The sequence below is a fragment of the Brassica oleracea genome, chromosome C5, assembly GCF_000695525.1.
Source record: "Brassica oleracea var. oleracea cultivar TO1000 chromosome C5, BOL, whole genome shotgun sequence".
NCBI classification, from domain to species: domain Eukaryota; kingdom Viridiplantae; phylum Streptophyta; class Magnoliopsida; order Brassicales; family Brassicaceae; genus Brassica; species Brassica oleracea.
In genome coordinates, this window is record NC_027752.1 from 14,915,356 (window position 1) to 14,941,693 (window position 26,338).

At 33.7% G+C, this 26,338-nt stretch overlaps 4 protein-coding genes across 5 annotated transcripts; 1 reads left to right on the plus strand and 3 right to left on the minus strand.

The window, feature by feature from the left end:
• Positions 1 to 369: 369 nt before the first annotated feature.
• Positions 370 to 3,052, minus strand: LOC106293839. Its single transcript, XM_013729476.1, has 14 exons — positions 2,988 to 3,052; positions 2,716 to 2,797; positions 2,509 to 2,626; positions 2,335 to 2,427; positions 2,149 to 2,253; positions 1,968 to 2,051; positions 1,769 to 1,887; positions 1,580 to 1,681; positions 1,396 to 1,509; positions 1,254 to 1,310; positions 1,106 to 1,172; positions 957 to 1,010; positions 744 to 857; positions 370 to 654 (listed from the first exon to the last, which is right to left on the minus strand). Exons 2-14 carry the CDS (start codon positions 2,733 to 2,735, stop codon positions 535 to 537), a joined length of 1,167 nt encoding a protein of 388 aa, XP_013584930.1. The 5' UTR covers positions 2,736 to 2,797; positions 2,988 to 3,052; the 3' UTR covers positions 370 to 534.
• A 9,340-nt stretch (positions 3,053 to 12,392) lies between these two features.
• On the minus strand, positions 12,393 to 15,772 carry LOC106295224 (paramyosin). Its single transcript, XM_013731071.1, has 5 exons — positions 14,168 to 15,772; positions 14,010 to 14,086; positions 13,496 to 13,607; positions 13,245 to 13,361; positions 12,393 to 12,884 (listed from the first exon to the last, which is right to left on the minus strand). Exons 1-5 carry the CDS (start codon positions 15,524 to 15,526, stop codon positions 12,531 to 12,533), a joined length of 2,019 nt encoding a protein of 672 aa, XP_013586525.1. The 5' UTR covers positions 15,527 to 15,772; the 3' UTR covers positions 12,393 to 12,530.
• A 6,188-nt stretch (positions 15,773 to 21,960) lies between these two features.
• LOC106293281 (E3 ubiquitin-protein ligase RGLG1-like) lies at positions 21,961 to 24,222 on the plus strand. Of its 2 annotated transcripts, none has more exons than XM_013728935.1 (9): positions 21,961 to 22,050; positions 22,317 to 22,448; positions 22,540 to 22,624; positions 22,703 to 22,843; positions 22,924 to 23,135; positions 23,224 to 23,291; positions 23,388 to 23,621; positions 23,717 to 23,846; positions 23,943 to 24,222. In XM_013728935.1, exons 2-9 carry the CDS (start codon positions 22,317 to 22,319, stop codon positions 24,078 to 24,080), a joined length of 1,140 nt encoding a protein of 379 aa, XP_013584389.1. In that variant the 5' UTR covers positions 21,961 to 22,050; the 3' UTR covers positions 24,081 to 24,222. The 2 variants fall into 2 exon arrangements, with proteins under 2 accessions (XP_013584389.1, XP_013584388.1); XM_013728934.1 differs by having other exon boundaries at positions 21,982 to 22,050; positions 22,265 to 22,448.
• Positions 24,223 to 24,448: 226 nt separating this feature from the next.
• Positions 24,449 to 26,027, minus strand: LOC106293982 (cytochrome P450 86B1). The gene has a single exon (XM_013729608.1). The coding sequence runs from the start codon at positions 26,009 to 26,011 to the stop codon at positions 24,449 to 24,451; it is 1,563 nt and encodes a 520-aa protein (XP_013585062.1). The 5' UTR covers positions 26,012 to 26,027.
• Positions 26,028 to 26,338: the final 311 nt, after the last annotated feature.

The following is a 26,338-nucleotide window of genomic DNA, read 5'->3' on the forward strand; positions in this document are numbered from 1 at the left end:
CACCCGCGCATGTGTACGGATTATCATCTAGTTAATTGGTATATTTCTTGATTTACCAGTTTAAATGCAAGGTATATCAGATTTTGTGCATATAATTCCATCTAAAACATATTTTTTTAAATCTGATACTTGTATTAACATAACAAAATCACAAAAGGGATAGTGTTAAACAAGATACTTCCACTACTAGAGAAATGGATTTGCAAAGAGGACAAGTCGTGTGGTTGTTACCAAACCAGTTGTTAAGACAAGCTCTGTGGAAGAAATGCTTGCAAGAAACAAATTCACTCACTCCTTGCTCTTTAAACCCACAAAGACACACTCACACAACACTCTACACCTTTCTCTTCTTCTTCTTCTTCTCCTCCACAAATGTTCTGTTTCAGCTCCTCGACACTTTTTTTTTGTGTCCAAAAGTGATTTGATACGATTTAACAGAATCTGATTAAAGATGTATCTATAAAGGTTGTATGTAAATGTTGAGAAGAAGCACTTTAAATCTCACAACTACAAAAAAAAATGGTAAGGTAGGTCCTAGTGCAATGTAGTTGAATTGGATGGGGTTTGAACTTGTAACGATTTAAAATATTCTTTCTCTGCCTCATCCACTCTCCTCTCGAACATTTTCCATTCCATATGGCATCTGTCCTTCACCTACATGAACAACAACCACACAAGTTTTTTAAAACATATAGACACATCTAGTTACTTGCTTGTCAAGTTCTTGACCAAGCTTCTCTTACCCCTTGCCATGGCGATTTCCCATCTTCTTCCTTTCCCTGACTGCCAAGGGAAGGTATAAATTGATGAACGATCCACTGAGTGTCTACAATTCCTATCTTCTCATAAGCAGGCTCCTTCATTTTCACATATAAATAATATGGAAGCCTCTTTATTAATCGAATAACAAAAAAAGCATTTCTATAACGCTAAAGAACATGTAATGTTTTGTGTACCTCAACACATCTTCTGAGTGCAAAGTCAAGACCCCAACCGTGAACCAAATCATTCTGTTATTGGGGTTCATAAAAAGGTGTAAGCAAGAGATAGAGAAAAAGAACTAAAAAGAAGTAAGTGTAAACAGGGGTAATAGAGTAAGTGTAACCTGAATCATATGCCACACGCAGCGCCATGCATCTCTTGAGAATACAGGAGCCATTATCTCCACAAATCTGTTGTGTTATAAAAAGTCTCAAAGCTATATATGAGAAGATGTCAACATTGAGTTTGATAAAGAGATTTTTTTAACGTACGCAGCACATGGAGGCCGAGGAGGATTAGAGCACCATTCGAGTTTCTCATCTGTTTCCCTGATAAGATTCAAAGCCATTATTACAAAGAAATTAATGTAACAAAAATCATGCAACAGATGAAATGTATATGAGTCATACATACTTATGGACTTCAACATGCTCTCTTTTTTTAGTGATTTGCCATGTACACCCTTTCTCTGGGTCCAAACCAGGCTGTGAAATCTCAAGGCCATGCTTCTTGACCATGTGTATGTATCTGCAACAACAAACTTATATTATTATTTAAGATAAAAAAGAAAATGGAAGTGAGTGTAAAATAAACTCACTCTTCTGCGTCAAAGTGATCGACTCCAAGATCTTCATCCCACATGAATATATAATCGTATCGCGCTACAATGTCAGGGTGCAAGAATCTCTTTGCATACCACCTTATATATTCACAATATATGAGAGAGTAAAAAAAATCAGATAACTAGGGGAAATAAATAGAGAGGTCTAAGCAAAGATATTGCTACCATTTTGTCTGCTTCCGAACACTAATGTGTATTACATTCTTCGACCACTCAAACTCATCATCCCACTCACTTGTTCTTCCATCGTAATGAAACAGAACAATGGTAAAGTTGTCTGAAAACTGTTTTTAATTAGGAAGACAAAACATAAATGAGTTTACTATTAAGATAAAAACAGAAAACAGAAAGGACATGAAGCAACCTTCTTAACACACGCATCTATGTTTTGTCTTTGTTTATAACCCACTGTAAATGTTACTAGATATCTCGGTTTCTTCTTCAAATCCTGAGGAAGCAGAGAGAAGAAACAAAAGCTAGTGTCACTGATCTCACACGTAGAAATGTAAAATCCAAGAATGAGAATGTGGTTTGGAGAAACAAACCTCTTCAGGGTTCCCCCATAACCTGCGCAAGTACAAGTCTGATTCGGATGCAATAATACCGGGTGGCAATCTCTCAGCACCTTTAGGATTTGAAGGAACCCATATCTGAGTAAAATGTGAATCACACTGTTCTTGAAACATGAAAACAAATGTGTAAAGTTTATAAAAGAATAACACAAAACATACCTTTGAGATATCAATGGCATGTACAAGAGCTGCAATATCTGAATGTCTATTTGAGATAGTAATGGAACGAAGAAGGTTTTTCGGTAGATTCGCCTTCACAATACAAAATGGCAACATATGAAGAAAAAAATCTAAGAAGAATCAAAGAAGAGATTGGAGAGAAAGAAGACTAACCTTAGTGATCCATAAAGATGGAAATGATAGTCCAAGGAGAATGCCAAAAGCTGTAGCAAACAAAGCAGTTGCAAGAAGCTTCATGCCATTATCTTCTGATCTTCTACCATAAGTTGGACTGTACCAACAACAATTATAAGCTCGTCTAAAGCTTTTTATACGTCTACAGAGAAAAGAAGAAAAGAAACGAGATTAAGGGGTTGTTACCTGCGTGACAAGATTCCCATAATTATGTTTTTTAATTACAACTTTTGATTCTAAGCTCCAAATGTCACCAACACCATTACTCCTATTATAAACAAAACTGCAATGAGCTAAATTCCTTGAGCGATGCAATTAAACATGTGACCAATACGCATGATCTAATCAAAGACTCAATTCACGTTGGATCAGAGATGTTGCATGATGTTGAATCAAACGGTATTCGTCATTAAATAGATAACACATATATATTCTTAACCAGATAGAAAAAAAAATACAATTTATTCATGACATTACAAATCAGTAGAACACCCAGTGATCGCTTTTGGAGATCTTTTTCAGAACAGATGTGGGTTTTGGTTTTATCTCAAAGGAGATTAAAAATAATAGCAGCCAAATAATATTTGATTTTCTAAAATTTACAGATTTTCTGTGATATGATTACTGATTTAGCATATGGAAGTGTAAGCCAAATTAAATGGGGAGTAATCTCTTTGGAATTTTTTATATTAATTTGTTTTGATTTGGTACACTTGGTCATCATATGGGCGAAATATTTTCCATTTTTGGCAGATATCTTTATGAATAATTGACTCCAAACAAGAAGAAGATCAAGAAGTAATAACTTTAAAGTTCCTTTTCAATCTTTGAACGGTTCAAAAGTCATGTGTTAACCTATTTTTAGCACGTAATATTAATATATATCAGTCACATTAAATTTTTGAAACATTTAATAGCTGTAAATTAAAGTTGTAAAATCCCCTTCGGAGAACTTTTAATGATAAACCTTGCCTATGATTAACAACTTTGTCATTACTTATGTGTTCTCATTAAAATCCACCTCACATCCTTTATTGAATAATTCTCTCTTTTCTAGACTAATTATGTGTCATGCCATTGCCAACTAAAATTAGAAAAAGATAATATTATATGTTTCATTTTATGCATTTTATGCAACTATAGTATATGTTGCCATATTCAAAATGTATTTCGGTTTCAGTTATCACAAATGGAAATAACCACTGATTATAAACAATGAAGTAGAGTTTATGGATATTTTTTTTTATTGGAAAATGCAAATACATAAGGTCCAATCGTCCGACCTATTTCTCTAATTTATTGCAACATGTATACTTTAAAAACTATACTTTAAAAACTATACGATTATAATAAACAATTCAAAACCGTAGACAAAGATGGATATCAACCATGTTTATGTTTCACTGCCTGGTTGGTTTTATTTTAACAAAATGTAAAATATTAAAACCAAATTTGTTTCCATGATATTTAAATTTCATTTTGAATCGATGTTTTTTTGTTTAAAACGTGAGTAAATCATTCTAAATTGGTTTAAATATATAATGTATACCAAACTAATTTACATTGTGACTATTGATATCTCTTATAATACATGACATATATGTGAATTGTTTCTGTGGTTTATGGTTTACAACGTGGGTAAATCAAACGAGCATGGTTTAAATGGCATAAATATATCGAACAATTAACTTGGTGAAATGAATAGCTATTAATACATGTGATATATATAGTTTTGAATCTACTGTGGGATATTCGGAATGTAATGTTGATTGTCTATCCTTAAGAAATTGAAAATTTACCCATTGACCAAGTATAATAAATTAGATATATTCACTAGAATATTATGCTACCGCAATTATAAAATTGCATTTAATTAGTGAATGAATCACGAGTATTCGATTTTCCATTCTTCCCAGTCATATCTTTTGATTTATATTATCTTTAATAATCATTTAATTAGCGAATGATCCACGCACATTTAATATTAACTTACCGCAATTGCTGTGGGATATTTAAATATTTGAACATCAAATATTCATTTTACATATATACGAAACAAACACTACAATTGCGGGTATTGTTACCGTTTCAATTTAAACCCCATAATATCTTTCTCATAAATGCTTCAATTGCTTTTCGTATCACTATATAAGACCACAATGTGACGTGAATCAAAGACCACAACTACCCACCCTCTTATACCCAGTACAGAGTCATCTTTCCTTTAGTTAAAATGGCTACATACATCCTATTTCACAGTTGAAGCCTTACAAATCCATGCAGAATATTAATGTTAAGATCATTAAATTTGGAAACAGTACTATGCGGCTGGTGGTCTAACCATTGAGATGATCCTTATTGATTTTAATGTGAAATTATTTCTGCATACATTTGTCTTTTTCTACTTTGTATGATTTTTTATTATTTTATCACACTATATTATAACCGATTACCATATATTATATCACATAAAATATACTTGATGTCATTTTAATGTAAACTCGATATCACACTATATCAAAACCATTTATATAAAACTGGCAATTTAAAGATATTTACGGTAATTATGGCATTGATTCGCTTAATATATAATTGTAAATATTTCAGTATATTTCTAATATTATTTTAAAAATATAAGTTTCTAAATATCATAAGGGGATTGTCAATCACGCAATACTTTCATGACGATGCATGATCTTCTTAATATTTCAAATTAAGAATGTATAAAGATAAATATGACACTAATTCTGGTTATATATGTACTCATTAATATTAGACGAATTGGTAAAAGAAAGTCACTATCGAAACCGATGTATATAGACTTATTTTTATCGTCACTGATTAATTTAAAATTGAATTTCGTTGACAAGATTCCCAGTTTATTTCCTATAATATTCCAATCAATTCCCATAGCAATGAATAAGGCAAACTTTCGAAATTCAATATTAATTTGAATTATTAATCTATATACTTTTAAAGTTATAATCTCTTTTAGACCATAACCCCGCGTAGGACACGGGTTACCCACTAGTAATATTTTTATTTATGGTTCGTGAATGAAATATATAGATAGTCATCAATAATTAATAAAATAAAATTTACAACAATGATGATCTCATTTATGTATAGTATATAGTACTAAAATTTACATTTCACACCCTTTCACATTTGTTCAACTGCATGTTATGTTTTTCAATATCACATATTGTTTCTTACAGTTTGGTAAACACTAACAAACTTGTTCTGATTAATCTACATCTGGCAGCATCCATTCCATTGCACCATTCAGATTTTGAAATACAGATATATCCATATGCTGTTCAGATCCAATTTTGGAGATTCAAACTCTTAACAAATCCTTTTACTTTTGGAGATTACAACATATCCTCTATTTTGGCTTTGCAGATTAAAACTTGCTCCACTTACATTTTTGGAGAAGATGTGGCTATATAGCCTCTGTTCCGACAGTGTATTGTCCTCCCCCCACTTGTGTGCTCTTCTTCTTGTTTTTTTACAAAAAAGTAAAAAAGAAAATGATTAATTAACCTTTGTTTGTTTCTTGCATTCTTCGGATCAAATTCTCATATGGACCAAAAGGGTTCAGATTATTCTGATATGGACCCCTTCTTTTTTTCCATTTTGTATTCAAATTTAATTCGAAAATTAGAAGAATCAACCAAAAAACCTAAAGGACTTAAACATATTTACAAATCCATGCCATTAATATCTTCCCAGAACGACCCAAAACCCCATCCAGATTCAAACCCTAATTTTTCTTTCTTTCTTTTGTCTTCTCCATTGATATTTCTACAATTTTAAAGCAAAGTCAAATTTTTTCAGTCACTTATCAAATTTCTTTTTCTTATCTCAAATCGATCAACCCATAGTCTTGTTTTAATCCATTATGTCTTATTCGAAACCAGATCTACTCATATACGTACGAGATTCGTAAAAAATAAGAACACAGAGTATTACTAGTACAACTCCACCTAATGCAACTAGAACAACTAAAACAAGTATAACTTGTACAACTAAATTGAGTATAACCAATATAACTAGTACAACTAGAACTCGAATTACTTGTACTTTGCAACTAATATGGTGATATTTAGTTTTTTTTTCAGCGTATGAATGATATAAAAAAGATGATGTTGAACAAATAATACATATTAATCTAATATTTCCCGCTTGCATCTATCAAAATACATGTATAACTAGAACAACTAGAAGTCTATAACATGTATAATTACTACAACATTACAATTAATATGATTAAATTTAATGTTTAATCTTCATGGATGTGTCAAAATATGTTAATAGTTTGTTTATAGAATATTTGTTTTGATAATGATTTGTTTTACCATTTGTACTAGTTGTACCAGTTGTATTATATATGGAAAAAATCGTCTTCATGTTTTTGCTCCCGAAGCCGAAGAAGACAACTGTCGAGCGAGAAAAGATTGCATTTTAAGATCTGGAAGAATATACTCCAAAAGATAATGTATAAGCCATCACGAGTTTGAAAAGAAAGCATAAACATTAATATTTGGTATTTGGACTACAACAATAATAGTTTAACTGGTTCAAATGGTTTAACTACAATAGTACTATTAGTAGTTTAATTGTGGCAACACTTGATTTGTGTTTTTCTAGCACTGGTTAGTAGGTTTCTCGCCCAAAGTTCATTTTCTTGATATGGACATGAATAAATATAAGAAATAGAGCAATTGTAATCACATTCACAAGAAGAACATGATCAAACTTTCATATTTTGATATAAAATATGATATACATATGTTTGTTGTATCTACAAATTTGATTTCAAATAGTTTTTGATTCTTATGTTTGCAAATTAGTAAATTTCACTCAGTTTATTATTTAATTCTATTTTATAATTATATATTTTTCATACTAAAACAAATCTTCAAAAATTTATGAAGTTTTTAAAAATTTATGAAATTTATAATCTCAATACCATCAATTTCTTTTTAATATCTACAAATTTTAGAAATATTATTTAGTTTTACGTTTTGATATTTACGTACCTAACAAATTTTTCTCTTAATTTTATCGACTTTGATTTAATGTATTTTAACCAAAAAAAATAGATAACAGGTTAAACTACACAAAAATATTTAGGAATGGTACAACTAGTACAACTACTTGATTTAATATTCAATCATAATGTGTAAAACATGATATACGTTTAAAACGTGATGCACAATATAAAATGAAATAACATAGTTGTACCAGTATTCGAGTTGTACCGGTTTTTATATAGTTGTCGTAGTTTTTGAATTGTACTTGTTTGTACCTAGTTGTATTTTGGCAGTGAAATCGAAAAAACTAGTTGTACGACATAAAATTTAAACTTACCTCAGTTGTATCACTTCTTTACGTGTACATTCCTTTGCCCCAAGAAAATGAAATCATAAATTTTGTTAAAACACACTTCATGTATGTTTTCCAAAAATTATGTGGACAAAGAAGTTAATAAACCTTAAAAGTATAAGGTAGATAATGCAAACTTATGTAATTGTGTTAGATTTGCAAAAACAAAAAAAAAACATGAAATATCATAAGGAACCTTTATAAATACTTTCCAATTTAGCCACTTTGTTGATTTTTTTATATGACATACTTGAAGGAATATTTAAATGTCAGAACATACATAGTTGTACTAGTTATAACAGTATCACTAGTCTGGTAAATAAGAAATAGTTGTACCATTTATACTAGTCGAACATGTATTGTTTGATATATAGTTTTTCCATGATGAATGATGAAGCACTGGATATATTGTCCTATCAAAGTCCATTGATCTATCCAATAATACTTAGAACAGTAATGTTCAGCAATTTTTCCACGCTTATGATGGCAATAATTGCATGCACACAAATTTTGAGAACCTGGATAGTTGTACTGAGTTGTACCAATTTATTTAACTACAATTAACTAAAACCCTCTTCTTCTTTTTTTGGTCAAACCGTGCGACATTTATATATATAAAGTATGCATCTCTCTCACTATGCTAACCTAGCCGCACCACTTTTGTCAAGGGTGACTAGATGGTTTTGTTGTTGTACTTCTCCTCCTTCCTCTCTTTCCTCTTGATCTCATTTTTCTTTTCTTTCGTTTCTTCTTTCTTCTTCTTCTTACATAATTATAATACGTTAGTGCATGGAGGAAGAAACGATTCGTAGCTGCCGCATCTTATCACCACGGTCACTGTTCTTCACTACCGGAGAGCCATGCCATCAAAACAGACTGGAGTTGTCATACATCACCGTAGGAGGAGTCGTGTCATCGGAAACTATTATTGATGCTCTCGCTGCTGATATACAATGAAGAGAAGTTTTGACGGTGACCGTTGGAGCCTTGGAGGAGCTGTGCCATCTGAAGCCATCATTAATGTTCTCCTTTATGATATGATATACAATGAAGTCTAGCAGTTTTAACGTGGAGAGAAGTACACGAACCGGAGCTGTCACTCTCGACCACCAACATGCACCACCGGACGTGCATCTCATGCCACATGAAAAGTAACTACATTACTGGAGCCAATGGTTGAATATTCGATAAACGTTAAGGAATAAACAGAACACATTAATGGAGAGAGTCAAAGAGAATGATTAGAAGATGAAAGGAAAAAACCATGGTTGAGAGTTTACAAAAAAAAACGATGGTTCATGAGGAAGAAGAATGAGTGGACCCTAGTGTTTGTTGATTGGTTGGTTGGGGAAGTAAAAGACAAAAATTCATTAAAGGTATAAGTATAAATTCTCCTGAATTGGTCCATCTATTATATTAAAAGAGAAGTCATGACTTAATTCATGTGCGATTTTTTAATTTGGACCACTCCTTAGAAAGTTGTTAAAATTAATTTTTGTATAAATATTTAAATTATTTGAATTATTCTAAGACAAACAAATAAAATAGATATTCCTATATTTACTCTAAAATTATATCTGACTAAAATCTTTGTATATCTTTTTACTTACAATATAATATAAATATATATAACATTTTTTATTAAAATAAACCTTTTAAATATTTAAGTAATTTCGTGTTTGTTTAACATAAATGTATATTCGTTTTTCACTTAAACAAAACTTTTAAATATTTAGTTAATGTCGTGTTTATTTTAAAATTAAATTTATATTTATTTTAACTAAAACGAAATTTTAAAATATCTAACAAATTTTCTAATTATAACTAAACACATGTACATTTTTGTATTAATATGCGATATTAATTTAATATAATTTTTCAATAATTTTTTTGATCTTTCACCAGTAAAATTTTTCAATTTAGAATTTTGTATCACATGATTTAAAATATGAAAAATTTAAAACAAATAAATTAAATTATTGCATGTGAACTATAAAATTGTTGTGCATTAAAATGTTATATTAAACAATTAGTAATATGGTAAATATTACAATTAATCATGTAAAACAACTAATTATGTGTGTAAAAATAAAATAATTACCCGCACGGTTGTGCGGGTCAAGATCTAGTACAAATTAAAATTGGTGGTAAGAGATTGTTTTTTAGTCTTTTGGTCCATATCAGATTAATGTCCGTATTCTTCAAACTTATTAATGAACAAAACTTAGGTTCACCCCTAAGGTGAACCTTTAAATTCACTTTCCTTCTTATTACTAATCAAAATGCCACGTAGATTAATAATAAAATATATTATTTTTAAAAATAAAATCTAAAATAATTAAAAAAAAATAATGATGCTCATTTTAATAACGCTAAACACCACTAACTAAACCCTAAATCTTAAATTCTAACCCTAAACCTTAAATCTAAACCCTAAACCCTAAATTCTAAACTCAAACCCTATATCTTAAACCCAAATCCTAAACCCAAACCGAAAACTCTAAACCCAAACCCTAGACCTTAAACTCAAACCCTAGATCAGAAACCCAAACCTAGACTCTAAACTCAAATCTTAAACCCTAAAGAAACGACATCAACATTAGCCCAAACCTTTAGGATATAGGATTTGAGTTCAGGGTTTACGATTTGAGTTTAGGGTGTGGGGATTAGGTTTGCATATATGGTTTGAGTTTATAGTCTATGATTTGGGTTTAGGATATAGGGTTTGGGTTTAGGTTTTACGGTTTGGGTTTAGGGTTTAGGATTTGGGTTTAGGATATAAGATCTGGGTTTAGGGTTTACGGTTTGGGTTTAGGGTTTAGGTTATAGATTTAAAGTTTAGGGTTTAGCTAGTGGCGTTAGCATCATTAAAATTGGCGTTATTATTTTTTTAATTATTTCAGATTTTTTTAAATAAAATTAATCTATTTTATTATTAATCTATGTGGCATTTTGATTGGTAATAAAAAAAAAAGTGAATTTAATGGTTCACCCAAGCTTTATTAGCTAAACAAGCTTAGAGGTATTGAGGTTTTTGACCAAGCTTTATTAGCTAAACAAGCTTGGATTATTCTGCAAAACCCAAACACCTTATATTCTCAGGTTATGAGAAGCAAATATTTTGAGAATGACGATTTGCTATCTGCTTCTCTCCCTTCAAGGCCTTCCTTTGCTTGGAGATGTTTTCTTCATGGCCGTGATATCTTGGTTAAAGGACTTACTAAAATGGTTGGGAATGGTTCATCTCTTAATGTCTGGACAGATTCATGGATCAACGATGGAAACATACGAAGACCTCTGATGAAAAAAAAAACAATTAATGATATTGATCTTTGTGTATGTGATCTGATTGACTATGTCAGAAGAGATTGGATCAAAGAAAAGCTGGAAGCTCTATTCTACCCTGAAGATGTAGCTTCTATACTAAAGACAAGTCATGTGGTGTTTAAAGAAGATTTTTGGGTTTGGATATATAATAAAAGTGGTGAGTATTCATTTAAATCAGGCTATTGGATGCAAAATCAGATTACAAATGCCCGGTTACATACTAAGCCAAAGCCATGCACTCAATTAATACCCTTAAAGCTCAGGTTTGGTCTTTGAAAACTTCTCCAGAGAGCAAGACCTTTCTATGGAAAGTCCTTTCAGAAGCTCTTTCTGTCGCTGATAGGATTTTATCAAGGGGTATGAAAGTTGATTCAAGATGCCAAGCTTGTGGACTGGAACGTGAATTTATTAATCATCTCCTCTTTACATGTGATGTAGCTCGTCAAATTTGGCACTTTCAAACTTCCCAAGGCCGCGCTTAGACTTCAGAGATCATTCTGGCGCTATCTACCATTCTAAGTTGGTAGTTTCAATCTGAAGATCCTAAAACTAATCTAGGTGCATTGCTCATTGTTGAAAGTGCTTCTTATGGTGCCCGGTTACATTCTTAGTGGCTAGGGGTTATCCTTTTTGGCTTAAGAATACTTTGGTTAATGATCTTGTACCGTTTTGATTAGTTGGCCTTTACGTTGGTTTATCATTTTTGGCTCCTCACCTGTTTGAGGCATTTTTCGGGTTTATTTGTAAATTGTAACCATCTCTCTTAAACTTTGTCACGCTGTATATAAACATCAGCGAAGAAAAAATTTTATCAGCTATTTCCAAGCTAGCTAGTTCTCAGCCTTTAATCTAGTTATCTTCTCCTTTTCAAGTCTACAAAGTATGACATCGGACTAAGAAAACATCTGAGATGTGACATTTCATAATATTGAACTAAAAGTAATCAAAGAAATAGAGAGCCAGTAACAAGAGTGGTTTGGACAAATTTATGCAGATTACATACAAAAAAGGTTGCAAAGAAAAGACAGTATCATATCCGAACCTTGAAAATGTCCCAGTCATTTACTTATGATCCGACAGACGCATCATGTGATCCTATTACACGCAAAGATTTTTAGCAAACAATAATTTATTGATCATCACTGTGGGGCAAGATCAAACTCCATTCAGTAAAAACATTACAACATGAAACAAAACAAATTCAAGCTTTTAAACGTTATCAGCTGGTATATACATAGAAATCAAAACAAATACAAAGAGTAAATGTATAAAATACCGGTTTCTCATAACAGAGGTTCAGCGAGTTCCATCTCGTTGGAACTCTGTTCTTGTTCCGACTCAATTCTTCGACCTCCCACAAAATCAATCCCCAGAAGTTGCCATGGCCAACACACATACCTAGCTCTGTTTGAAGTACTCATATCTCGATGGGTTTCTAATTCTTCAATTTTACGGTTTAGATCTTGTATTCTTTCCCTCAACCTAGTTGCCCTATTGTCTGCGAGTTTCAGAGATCTCTCGGCTGCATCCCTTGCACCCATGGCTGCTGCGGCCGTCTCTTCCTTAAACTTTAGTTTCTTCTCTGATTCTTTAATCGCTTGCTTTGCCTCTTCAAGTTCTTCTTTAAGCACATGCAGCTGAACAAACAACGACAATAAAAGTTCAGACCATAATTCTTAGAAATAGAACATGTCAATAAGTTCCAAAACCAGGGAAACTCCTTTAATCACTTCACCAAGAGCTACACACCATAGACAGACTTGATCAATGAGAAAATGTTTACTCTCTGGTCTCTGCTCAAATATCAAATCACAAACCATATACAATCTTGAATACCTCAACTCATTCTCCTACTTTCTTTTAACTTGTTAGCTCTCTAGCTAACCCGACTCAACTAATTAGTCGCTGAGTTGTCAACACTGTCATAATCTACTACAAGCCACTTAGGGTAATTACAATGCCCCTGCACTAGACTAACACGAGGACTTATTACGCACCTGCGACGTGAAGTCTTGTTCAACAGCTCCACCAGCAGCAGCCTCCTGCTCAGCTGCTACTTTCCATCTCGCTATTTCTTCTTCCGCAGCAGCAATGTCAGTCATAAGACCTTCAACCTAAGCATCAAAGAAAACCACAGTTTAAACAAACTCAAATTCTCGAGACAGTGTATTATAATTCAGTCATACATTGACCAATTGCAAACAAAACAATCAACTTCAAAAGTCTAGCAAGCAGAAAGTTCACTCACATTTTCATTCGCTATTCTCTCCTTTTCTTTAAGTTCTTCTATTTGGCGCATTCTCTGGTTAAGCTCCTTTGTCTGAGAGTCCAATTGTTTCCTCAGAGAACTAATCTCTTCCCTGTTGATTTATAAAAAAAAAAGAATTGGCCTACGTAAGTTGCGCCAACAAAAGCAAGTACAGGATCACTGTGGAGTGTGGACAGAAAACGTGGACAATTACAAGTACCACATATTAAAAAATATAGGAAACCACATTGATATCTATTCGAATAGTAACTTCCACGGACTTTCATTAAACATCAAGTAAGATGCCGCAAGCACATGTGTAAGTTAGTGTTCCCAATATAAAGCTGTGTGAAATCATTTTCTTACTATTTGGATCGGATAATGGTGCCCATGGTTCCTAGGCCACCCGATGTTCTGAGGTAAACCAAATCATTTACTTTCCTAGTGAAACCTAGTGAATGTCCTCTATCAAAGTTAAAAGATATAAAGAATGATTTCGTTTTAGAGAGCTTGCCTTGATTCCTCCAACGAATGCTGCAGTTCAACAATCTTGAGTTGAGATGCCTTGACAATATTCTCCAATGTGCTTGCCTGCATTCCGATGTGGAGACATCATAATGTATCCGAATAAACGAAGCTCATAAAACATAACTGGGCTAGATAAACACTCACCAGAGAATATATTTCATTCTCTTCTGTACTATGGTCATCTTGACTATCACCAAGAGATTCCTGAGACTTGGATTTGAAATCAATACCAACATCCCTCAAACCATTCTCTGCAGCTTGAAACATTTCGTTTTTCTGGGATGACTGCTCCGATATCATTCTTTTGGACAAAGCGCTCCTCAGTAAAGTACCAATATGTTCCTTCTCTTTCACTAACAGACCCACGGTTTCGTTCAACTTCTTCAGCTCATGGCTTTTCTCTTCCACCAAACTTTGTGTTTTCCCAGAAACCACTTTGGTCAGTTCGAAGATGGATTCCATACCTGCTAAAGAAGCTCGAATGTTCTCCTCCATATCTGTCTCTTGAGGCATAAAGAAAGACTCAGACTGTTCTGAACTATTTCCGTCAACTATCTTCACAACCTCGTTAAGCTGGTCATGGATCTTTGACACAAGACTCAGCTGATCCATCAACAAAGGACGCTGCGCTACCATCTTCATTTCCATAGTCTTCAACTTCCCATCATACTCATCAACCAACTGTTTCAGCTCCACAACTTCACCTTCAAGGACACTTAACTTCTCTAAATTACCTTTCTCAAGCTCAGTAACCCTCTTGTCTTTCTCACTCACATCCCTCTCCAAATCATCAACAAGTGAAGCCTTCTCCGCAACCTCCAACCGCAAGTTACTAATCGTCGATTCCAATTGAGAAACTTCAATAGCTATCTCGTAGTTCCGCTGGTCCATCTGCTCCCTAGCTTCGTTCCTCGACTTCGCAGTCGTATCAATCTGCTTAACAAGCTCCTCCACGATCTCATGCGTACGCTTGATAACCCCATAGGCAACAGAGGCCAAACCAGTGTACTTCTGAGACTTCGGGAGACCTCCGTTCGAGAAATTCTTAAAGCTGCTAACTTTACCCGATATCTTCTCAATCCCAGAGACCAGCATATGAGAGGAAGTCTCAATCTCAGCTTTCAAACCATCTCTAGATCTCACAGCCTCGTCAAGCTTCTTCAAAACCTCATCTTTACCTTTACTCACACTCTCGAGCTCCTTCGATAGATTCTCCTTCTCCTTCAAGGCTTCGTCTCGCTCCCTCTTGGACTCGTCGCGCTTCTTGATCGCCTCGTGAGCAAGTGCCTTGAGCCGGTTGAACGACGCTTGGAGATCCGATTTCGAACTCTCGGCGGCTTCTCGAGCCTTCTTCTCGCGATCTAGCTCCGCGATTAGCTCCGTCAGCCTCTCGTCTTGTGCCTCTTCCCGAGGAGGAGGATCGTTTAGAACGACGGGCGCTGGTTCGTCGGATTCAACGTCGCTGAGGACGGCATCTGCGTCCTCGTCGGCTCCGCTAGTCATTTCGACCGTTGATCAATGGAGACGAGATTGCCTTCTCTCCGATCTAGGGTCTGTGTTTTAATGGAAGATGTGAGATCGGAATCAACGTTTCTACGGGAAAGCTGAATCTAAATCTGATCGGAGGATGGAGAATCCCGACAGCGATACGACGGAGTAGATGGAACAGGATCTGATCTTCAGCGGCGGTGGACTCTCAAATTCGACGGCAGCGGACGGCCAAGCAGCAAAGCTATCGGGTTTGGGATATACTCATATCTATTAATTTATTCATTAACTAAAATATTTGGTAGGCCACTTTTTTATTTTTGTTTCGGGCCCGTGTATTAAAAGTAGGCCCGTTTCAACCTGCTTTAGGAGTCGAGTGATCTTGTCAAAGCCCAACACTAATGTTTTTGTGGAATTATGGACATAAGTGTTAAATCTTTTTTTTGCTAAAGCTGGATAATTATGATTTTACAACTATCAAAAATATTACAAACGATTTTACAGCCGACAATTTTACCTACCGTATGAGAATTCATGTCTGACTGCATCACCTGAGCCGCCCTATAGGATCCATGCTTGACGGTACTCCTTGCGCCATGCTGCAGATCTCTTATAATTCGCATAATTCCGTCTTATCCGGAAATTGAAACTCAAACCTCCTGGTGTAGAAGCATTAATGAACCCTTGATCAAATTTTGATTCTCTAATTATGTTTAGGCACATAATTAGAACCAAAGCCAAATCCTGATTTTACTCCGGGGTTGGAACATTGTACCACTATTTCAATATCCAACTTTGATTCTATTAAAATGCCCATATCAAAACTGATTTCTTGATAGAGATCAAGACTTTATTGGGTGTTTATAAGTGCATTGTCAACCACTTTTCTTGGATTGCAAGAGTGGTTGTAGATTTCTAAGAACTAGCATGTCTTGATTAGATTGATCATTCTAGTATGTCCAATATCCTTAAAATAAATCACACACAAAAAAAACAGATTAAAAATTCAATTTTATGTCAGTAGTAGTTCATACTTGTACTATTATTTTAGTATGTCGAGTATTATAGGAGAATAACTCCAAATGCCCCATACCCCCTTTGAAAATCATGTATTCTCCCCTTAATAAAAAATATTGTTTTTTATTTTTAAATGAGAAAAGTGGCTAAAGACGACGGTATCCTTAACAAAATCACCTAATTACTTAATCCGACCAGAGATATCCGACCCATCCAAACTAATCGGGATCCAAACCGGTTCCTAAACCTAAACGTTCCCGTTTCAACTCTTCTCCTCATTTTTGGCAAGTCGATTCTCTCTCTTTTTTCGCGACAGAAACGACGACAGATCCTAAAATCTCCATCCACTTCGTTTCTTCTTCTTTCTCTGCAATAATTAAGCTTCCATCTTCCAAATCGACAAGAATCGACATCCTTTATCTTGGTAAGTGATTTATTCTGGTTGATTCGTCGTATTTTGTATTTAGATTAGAAACAAATTAGGAAAATTTTGTACGTTGTAGACGAAACTAAAGTATTGTCTTTAGTAAGCGAGTTTGTGCTATGAAATTGGGGAAACACAGTGAAATCTAAGATTTGGTATATATTATGATAAAAAGATATTTTGAACTTCTATTTTGGACCAAACTGTTGCGATTGTGTAGGTTTTTTGACTGGATAAGTTGAATCTAATTGCTGAAATGCTTTGTTAAAACATAAATTATGAATTAGGGAGAAAATTTATATGAGTATGTATTCAATTGGAGAGAATATTGGGTTTTTAGGCTATGGAGATTGAAAGTAAATTTGGTTTTGAGATTAGTGTAGTGATGAGAGTCCGTGTAGTGATGATTGTCGAGTATGACCATGGTTTAGAGTTAATGTTTTCGTGGTTGAATGTTTGATTTGTGAAACCGAATTGGTGATTGAATCTTTGAATGTTTGAGCATATATAGATTGAAAGGGAATTTGAGATTTATTGATTGAGTGAATGGTATTGAGATTAGGCAAATTAATGATTCTTGTTCTTGGATTTTCAGAGGATCTACATAATGGAAGACCGTAAGAGCGCGGACAGAAAAATCAGAGTAATCAGAAAAAAGGAAAATGATCAAGAAGAGATCACTGAGGCTCGGGCTGAGGCAGAGAGATCAATGAGGCTCGGGTTGAAGAAGAACCTGAGGAAGCTGAGAAACTAGAGAAAGAAGCTGAGAAAGAACTCGAGGAGGAAGAGTGTAGGAAATACACGGAGGAAGAGAAAGCATGGTGAATTCTTACCATTTTCGAGAGCTATGATGGATTTTTTCTATTTTCAAGAGCTCGTGTTGTGGATCCGACGGATGGAACCGATGAAACTCCTCATGCTCCTGTTGTGGATCAGATGGATGGAAGTCCTCCTGCTCTAGTTGTGGGTACACCACCACGTGGTATGACTAAGCCAATGGCCGCGAAGAAAGGAGTAGAAACACCACCACGTGGCAGGAAAAAGGCTAATAATCCACATAAATTTACAATGCCACCACCGGAAAAAGGGTACGTGTACCATCACAGTGGCTTTCCTCTCCTTTCATGGAAGTGAATACCGATGAGATTGAAGAGCCGAAGAAGAAGCCTAAAACCAAGATTTAGAAAGACGATTGGGTTAAACTATTTTGATGTCTAATATTAACTCGGCTTTGTAGTGAACTTATGTAGGATGGTCTGTTTAAAATTATGCTTTGTTGATGTGAAACCTTGGAAGTTTATTATTTTAGACTTGTATGATTGTGTTATAACAGGTTTGGACCGCTAGTAATATAAGGTATTACTATGCTTAAATATTTTAATTTTTACTACTAGGTTTATTAGGTATTACTAAGAATTATCAACACTTTCAAATAAAATTAACACACGTGTAAAACGTGTAAAACATGTAAAATATTCTCAACATATTTACACTTAGTAATACCCAAGGTTTTAGTAATACATTTACAAAATTTTAACATTTATTAGTAATACCACATCTAAAACAAAACTTTCATAGTAAAACCAATTCATTTAGGCAGTTTAAGATTGAATATAAAACATTGGAAGAAAAACATTTCAGAAAAAATGTATTTGTGTTATTCGCTTCATTATAGCCTTACCACAAAGACATCAGTCATAGAAGTATAAGGATGGTTTGTATGGAAATGAGAAGTTTTCTATGGACTTATCAAATTTATAGTTTTTAATGTCTGATTTGATAAATAAACACATATTTAGACATATAAATACAACCAATGAAAGTTATGTCTGATAAAAATAAATAATAAGACGAAAATATAAGTTTTTAAGAAACATGCATAATACAAATAGTAGTTCTAAGAAGTAGTAGTATTCTAGATTACACATAGTAGTTCTAAGTAGTTCTGCAAATACGCTCAACCAAACCAGAGTAAATGACTTCCTCCACTGATTTCTTCAAACACAATCGTGTGAATTTCATCTCTTCCTTCATCATCATCGCCCGAGATCCATTTTATTTCAACCCCATAATCAAAACAAATGATTATGCAATGTGGATTTTGCATTTTTCCTAAAATATAATAACATTATCATTAGAATTATTATTATTAAGAAATGCAAATTAATTCTCATATCGTACATCCTTCTATTACTAATATTAATTCATTTCACTACTACTATACAATATAGTAATACCATTTGCCTTAGTAGTACCCCAAAATTTTCATTTTAAGAAATAATCTATTTTTGACGACGACACTGTTTTAATTATACTACTACTATCATATTTACGACCATTTAAAAAATCCTACTATACTACAGACCCACAGAGTCCCCCACAAACAAAGTTTAAGCTTCTTTTTTTTGTTCAACAAAGTTTAAACCTAAACACAGTTTTCAAATTTGTTTTCAATCTCTATGAATTTCTATTTAATTTTACATTATTTACATATCCATGATATATGCTATATTTTAACGATATTCTACAAAATAAAATTCATCAAAAACGGACATAAAATGAAGAAATACAAAAACACAGTTATGAAAAAAACGTTTTTAAACTCATGAAATTTACATCAAATCTTACTTTTTTAATCACCCATGATAGAAACTTTGTTTTAATGATATTCATAAAAAAATCATCAAAAAAGGACAAAAACTACCTTCTTTTTGAGCTTCAAATTTTGTCAATGGAAGATGAGAACGAACGAGAGTTTGAGGAAAAAGAGAGAGAATGAGTTGATTGATTTAATTGGTTAAAGTTGTTTGTGGGGTCGGGTGGTTGGAGATCTGATTTATGGAAATTTATTTAATTGAGAAATTAAATGTAAATGGAAGACTAAATTTGGGAATGCAAGGATAAAAGGGTGGTGAGAATAGAGAGAGGGCAGTGGAAATGGTTTTAAGAGGGTATGGGGGGCATTTAGAGTTATTCTCCAGTATCATACTTATGCTATTGATTCTATATTCCGATAGCACAAGTGTAAAAATGGTTACTTATTTTTATGTTACAAAAAAAAAAATATTTTTAAAAAATTTACATTTTGGAATAGCAACGGAAAAATCTGAAATTGTCCATGCAACCATAAAATAAAAGATTCCAAAGGTTTTTTTAACTTGACAAAATCATAAATAATAAATAAAAAACATACTAACAATTTAGATAACATTTTTTTCAAAAAACAATTCAGATAACATCAAAGAACAGTTTTCTCAAATAGGCTTTTAAGCTATTATCATCAAAATAGTCTTAAAAAAAACAAAATAACTTTTTCATTTTGAAATTTTTATTTTTTATTTTTAAAAATTTGAAATCTCACTTTCAAAATCCCAACCCTTACTCTAAATCATAAATCTAGATTAGTTAACCATAGAATATATGTTTATATCACTTTTTAATAAAATCTATGTTAATCATCACTATTTTTATGAAAATAAACTAAAAATGTTATCTGTGTTCAAAAAAAAAAAAACTAAAAATGATATCTAAGAGAGAATCAAAGAAAAAAATAATGGAGATTTGCTAAGGTCAAGTAACTGATAAATCATTCCCAATAATGTAGCTCACCAAGGATATTATCATTAACTAGTTTTTTCAAAATTCATTTTTAATATCTTAGTATATATATTTTTGGGCAATTCTCTCAAATAGTCATTTTAAGTTTTTGTCATAAAAATAGTCTACAAGAAAGAAAATGACCAAAATAGACTCCTTTTGTTTTGAAATTTTTAATTTTTAATTTTTATTTTTTAAAATTTGAAATCATATCCCCAAAACTCCACACTTTAACTTTAAACCCTAAATATAGATTAGTTAACACTAGGGTAAAAATGTATTTTTACCTTTTAATAAAACTTATTTTGGTCATTTTCTTTATTGAATGCTATTTTGTGACAAAAACTTAACAGGGTCTATCCTCAAGAATTTCTCTATATTTTTTAATCATTATATATTTAAACATCGACAAGTCATGATATCACAATATGAGAAGGAAAGTTACCATCAAACAACATTTTGCAATTATCTTTTATCTAGGATCTTTTTTAAAGAAATTACTATTAAATAATATTTATAACTACTTTTAACAAAATTTGTTTTTCTTATTATCTTAGTATATATATTTTTAATTATGAGATAAATTAGCACACTCTTAAATATATAATTGATGTGCGTCATGATCATGTTAATTAGTAACTTTAAAGAATCAAAATTATAAGAAAGTTTAACATATATCACAATTTTAAATATATAACTGTCATGTGTCACAATAATATTAATTAAAAACTTTGAAAAACAAAGATCAATTTAATCTTTTATAATTATATTATCAATTAATTAATATTTTTTTTTAAAAAAAGAAAATTAATATTAAATAAATTAGTTTTGAATTTTTTTTTGTTTAGGATTTTGAAAAAGGCAAATTTCATAAATATTACTATTAAATAATTTTTTAAATTAATATTTTTTCAAAATTCATTTTGATTATCTTAGTATATATATTTTAAATCATTATATATTTAAACACATGTCACAATATTAGAAGCAAAATTATTATCAAATAATACTTTGCAATTATCTTTTGTTTAGGATTTTGAAAATGTAAAATTACTATTAAATAATATTTATAATTTATTTTTAACAAAAAAAATTATGTTTCTTTTTAATAATATTATTTTAGTTATGAGATAAATTAACATAGATCACAATCTTAGATATAAAATTGTCATGTGTTGCGATCATGTCACTTAGTAATTTTAAATAACTAAGTTTTATATAATAAAATAATAATTGTCATTTGTTGCGATCTGTAAATTAATAACTTTGAAAAAGTAAGTTTTATATAATAAGATTGTTTTTCATTCCTAGTCAATTAAATATAATATCAAACAAAAAGAAAGTGAAATCGAGAAAAAAATCCAAATTGTAAAGCGAGTAAAAATCGAAAGTCGTATTATCGTATATATATCACCCCTTAAAAAACCCTCGAGTCGTTTTACTGGAAACTGAACGTAACAAGAACAATCCTTCAGCAGATTCAGTCAGAATCGATTGAAAGGTAACATTTTCTTTCTACGATTCCAGTAGCAAAGTTTGAGTTTTTATTTACCGTTCGTTCCTCAACAGCGACGCATGATCAGTCTTCAAAAAATCGATTCTTTTTTTTTTCTTCCGTAAAGGTTCTTACTTTAAACGTAACCAGCGAGGGTTTTACTAATTCAACAGCGTCAAAACTTCAGATCTTATATATCTGCTTTGTTGAATTGTTGCAGGCGACCGATCGTTTTGTGTTCTAAAAGGTTTATTAGTTTTAAAATCTCACAGATGGGAAGTAGCAGTTCGAAGAGTAGGATAAACAGCACGCCACAGCATCCTTCTACGGCTTCTGGGCTTCAGCAAAAGAATCATGACAAAAAGTATTCACTCATCGGCGATAACTACCGTTCCACTGATGAGGTAACCATTACTCAACGCAAAGATTCTTGAGAGTTTATTTTTATTTTTTCTTGATATGTTTCTTTGAATGTCCGGTTATGATAATAATTAGGTTACTGCTGCTCTTTCGCAAGCCGGTTTGGAGTCATCGAATCTGATTGTTGGTATAGATGTCACAAAGTCCAACGAGTGGACAGGTGAAAAACCCTATTTACATATATGAATATGTTATTGTTAATGTAAAAGTTTCTGACTTTGGTTGTTTGATTTTACAGGAGAGAGATCATTCGACGGGAAGAGCTTACATCACATAGGACCAGCTCCAAACCCGTACGAGCAAGCGATTTCAATCATCGGAAAGACTCTATCCTCTTTTGACGAAGATAACTTGATCCCTTGTTATGGCTTTGGAGATGGTAATGTTCTGTCTTTTTTCTCTTTCTTTTGTAGAAAAGAGAAGTAATGGTTGTTGTTTTTGTGTGGCTGGTTCTTGTAGCTACGACACATGATCAGGATGTATTCAGTTTCTTTCCGGATGATGCATTCTGTAACGGGTTTGAACAAGTTCTCTCTCGTTACAGAGAGATTGTTCCTCAGCTAAGTCTTGCAGGTCCGACTTCTTTTGCACCCATTATCGAAAGGGCTATGACGATTGTGGAGGAAAGTGGAGGGCAGTACCATGTTCTTCTCATCATTGCTGATGGTCAGGTAAAACTAACGAAAGGCTTTGCTTTTTCACTAACGATCATTTTATCACATGATCGGTTACTAATTAGATAATTATGATGTCTGTTAGGTGACAACACAGCACGGTGGTCTCAGTTCACAAGAACGTAAGACCATTGATGCTATCGTTAGAGCAAGGTAAAAAAAGAAAGAATTTCTTGATTATTAGTTTCATTCAACATTAGATGATGATGATGATGATGATGAGCTCTTGTGATGATCTTAAATGCGCAGTCGGTATCCATTATCGATAGTTTTGGTTGGTGTTGGAGATGGTCCTTGGGATACAATGAGACAGTTTGATGACAACATCTCCGCTCGTGCCTTTGACAACTTCCAGTTTGTGAATTTCACGGAGATTATGGGGAAGAACATTGATGCTGGAAGAAAAGAAGCAGAGTTTGCAGTTTCAGCCTTGATGGAGATCCCTTCCCAGTATAAGGCCACGCTCGCGCTCGGCTTACTCGGGTAAAAGTTATCATTATTATAACCTCTGCAACTAAATGTAATTGATTTCTCTAATAAAAACAAAAACAAAAATGATCTTGTTTCCAAATCTACAGACGGAGAACTGGAAACTGTCCAAACAAGATTGCTCGTCAACCACCAACTGTGAGCAACAGCTCGAAAAGTTCTGTGTCAAGTAGTGTTGCCTCTGCACCTCCTACGTCATCTGGTAGTAACGAGAGCCAGGTTTGTTCATTTCTATATACATAACTTTCAGAGAATGACTTAACCATGTATATTCATCAAAATCAGTTAACTATTGTTTTTCGGATTGAATTTCAGGTTTGCCCGATCTGTCTGGTTAAAACAAAGAACATGGCATTCAACTGTGGACACCAGACTTGCGACGAATGTGGAGAAGCCATTCAAACCTGTCCTATTTGCCGCGTCTCTATTGCAGTCCGTATCAAACTCTATTAGTACCAGTTTTCCATTTACTCACATTCCCACTGCTATCGGATATTTAGGATTTGAATTGAGAATGCAGTAATTGGTTTTGTTGCACCTTCCTTGTTATAAGCTTTACAGTTTTCTTTTATAAAGAATAGGTTGTTTTCATGCCGATAACATGTTTTCTTGTCATGCAAGTCTTGCTATTGTTTGATCTAGGTGCAGTGGTCATTAACTCCAAACCAATACTAAAACTTCATTAGTAACATTTGTTTATACTGACAGAACAGTAATTCATGTAATTTATATTGAAACTAAAACACACACATTTAGTAACACACATTTTTTCTCATACCGAGATAAAAAAACCATATACTGAGGCTTAGTTTGAACTAACCTTACCCGTCGCGATCCTGGAGGGTAACAAGCAGACCGTTCTTGGTGTACAACGTGGTGGTAAGTTTGGGAACAACAGTCTGCCCTTCCACAACTTTGACCTTATACCTCACCAAGATTGCTGCAGCCACCATTTTCATCTGTGTGTAAGCAAACTTCTTGCCAACACAAAGTCTTGGACCTGCATTGAACACAACGTACTTGAACTGATCTCCACTAACAATCTTTCCTTCTTTGATCCATCTCTCTGGTTTGAACTCTTCCCAATCTTTCCCCCAAATCGATTCTATTCTCCCCATTGAGAAGATGGAGAAGAAAACCCTAGCGCCTTTCTTTACCCTTGTCCCATCAGGTAATACGTCGTCTTCCAAAGCTTGTTTCATCTCAATTGGCACTGAAGGGTAAAGCCTCAGTGACTCTGTCAAGGCAGCTTGCAGATACACCATTTCGTTAAGCTCTTCCGCATTGAACGGTTCATTAATTACTTGAGACGCAAGTTTCCCACGGATCTCTTTAATTTCGCTTAGGATTCTCTTCTCGACTTGGGGATGATTATGAACTAGCCGGAAGAACCAGACCAGAGCCACCGATGTGGTGTCTCGGCCCGCGATGATGAGACTTGTGATGAACTCTCTGAAGTACTTGTCGGAAAAGTAGTTCCCTTCTTCTTTCTCGTACTCTCCCTGCATAAGGCGTGACAAGAGATCAGATGGATCGTTCAAACTCCTTAGTTTCCTCATCTTGTTCCTCCTCTCTCTCACTATCTTGTTAGCAAACGCGTGAACAACTATAACCGCTTTTTTCAGCTTTCTCTCAGACCCAATCCCTAGAAACCTCATTGGCTTCCACACAAAAGGAGGCATCAGAAACCTAGCGAGCGTATACTCTGTAGCTTCCTCAAAAGCCTTAGCAAAAGGAATTTCCGGTAAGTCCACCCCTAACGATCCTGGATCAACCCCAAAGGCAGACATACATATGTTGTCGAAGGTGAAACGAACGAGCATGTCTTGCAGATCAAAGACTCTCTTCGAAGTAGCCATCTTCTCCATCAGTTTCACCAGCTTCAGCTCCACAAGATCTCTCATCGTAGTAAACGTGTGCTCCAAGAAACGTGAAGAATGCATCTCAGTTTTAGCCACACGTCTCTCTTCCTTCCAAAGCTCGTCATCAGCGTTGAAGATCCCATCTTCAAGAAGCTCACGAAACCTCTCTCTATAGTACTCCCCCTTCGGATAGTTTTTGAAATTTGTTTTGAGAATGTGTTCGATGTTTGCAGGATTTGCGGTCAAGATACCGTAACACCCACCGAACCAAACTCCCCTGTAATGAAACGTCCCACCGGCTCTGACCAGGCTTCTCGTGCACCAACCAAGCAGATCGTCTATGTTCAAGGCTAACGTGGGTGCCATTCCCAACACTGGCCACATCACTGGCCCGCCTTTGCTCAGTAACTTCTCACGCAAGTAACTAAGAAGAAAAAGCCCTGTTAGGGCTAAAGCCACGTCCGAGAACTTTAAATGAGTGTATACCCATTCCACCGCAGAAGTCAACAATTTCATCTCCATGAACACAAAGGATTAAGCTTTTGGGAATGAGTTGGTATGGAAGAATTTGGATGGCAAGGGAAATAAATAACCTGTTTTATTAATTGATCACAACCAACTTCATTAGTCCCTACTAAACTGTATTAACTCTGAGGCTTTGTAGCTTTTCTGAATAAGGAATCCTTGTCATAATAGAGGGGTTAGCTGTTGCAAATTATTGATTATATAGCTTATCATAAAATGTTAATCAAGTAACAAAACCTCATGTGTTTCACAAGAATGCACTCTTTTGCTGATTTTATAAACCATCCTGATTTGTATCGAGCAATGTATAAACAAATGTTTATT

What these genes read in the sequence shown, in the direction of transcription:
- LOC106293839 (XM_013729476.1), bottom strand. Translation starts at nt 2,735, where the DNA reads ATGGGAATCTTGTCACGCAG. An exon ending in ATGGGAATCTTGTCACGCAG is followed by an intron (nt 2,627 to 2,715) that starts GTAACAACCCCT and finishes TTGTTGGTACAG; the next exon opens with TCCAACTTATGGTAGAAGAT. An exon ending in CACTCAGAAGATGTGTTGAG is followed by an intron (nt 858 to 956) that starts GTACACAAAACA and finishes GTGAAAATGAAG; the next exon opens with GAGCCTGCTTATGAGAAGAT.
- LOC106295224 (XM_013731071.1), bottom strand. Translation starts at nt 15,526, where the DNA reads ATGACTAGCGGAGCCGACGAGGACGCAGATGCCGTCCTCAGCGACGTT. An exon ending in CATTCGTTGGAGGAATCAAG is followed by an intron (nt 13,608 to 14,009) that starts GCAAGCTCTCTA and finishes ATAAATCAACAG; the next exon opens with GGAAGAGATTAGTTCTCTGA. An exon ending in AGAGAATAGCGAATGAAAAT is followed by an intron (nt 13,362 to 13,495) that starts GTGAGTGAACTT and finishes TTTGATGCTTAG; the next exon opens with GTTGAAGGTCTTATGACTGA.
- LOC106293281 (XM_013728935.1), top strand. Translation starts at nt 22,317, where the DNA reads ATGGGAAGTAGCAGTTCGAAGAGTAGGATAAACAGCACGCCACAGCAT. An exon ending in GATGCTATCGTTAGAGCAAG is followed by an intron (nt 23,292 to 23,387) that starts GTAAAAAAAGAA and finishes TTAAATGCGCAG; the next exon opens with TCGGTATCCATTATCGATAG. An exon ending in CTCGCGCTCGGCTTACTCGG is followed by an intron (nt 23,622 to 23,716) that starts GTAAAAGTTATC and finishes CCAAATCTACAG; the next exon opens with ACGGAGAACTGGAAACTGTC.
- LOC106293982 (XM_013729608.1), bottom strand. Translation starts at nt 26,011, where the DNA reads ATGGAGATGAAATTGTTGACTTCTGCGGTGGAATGGGTATACACTCAT.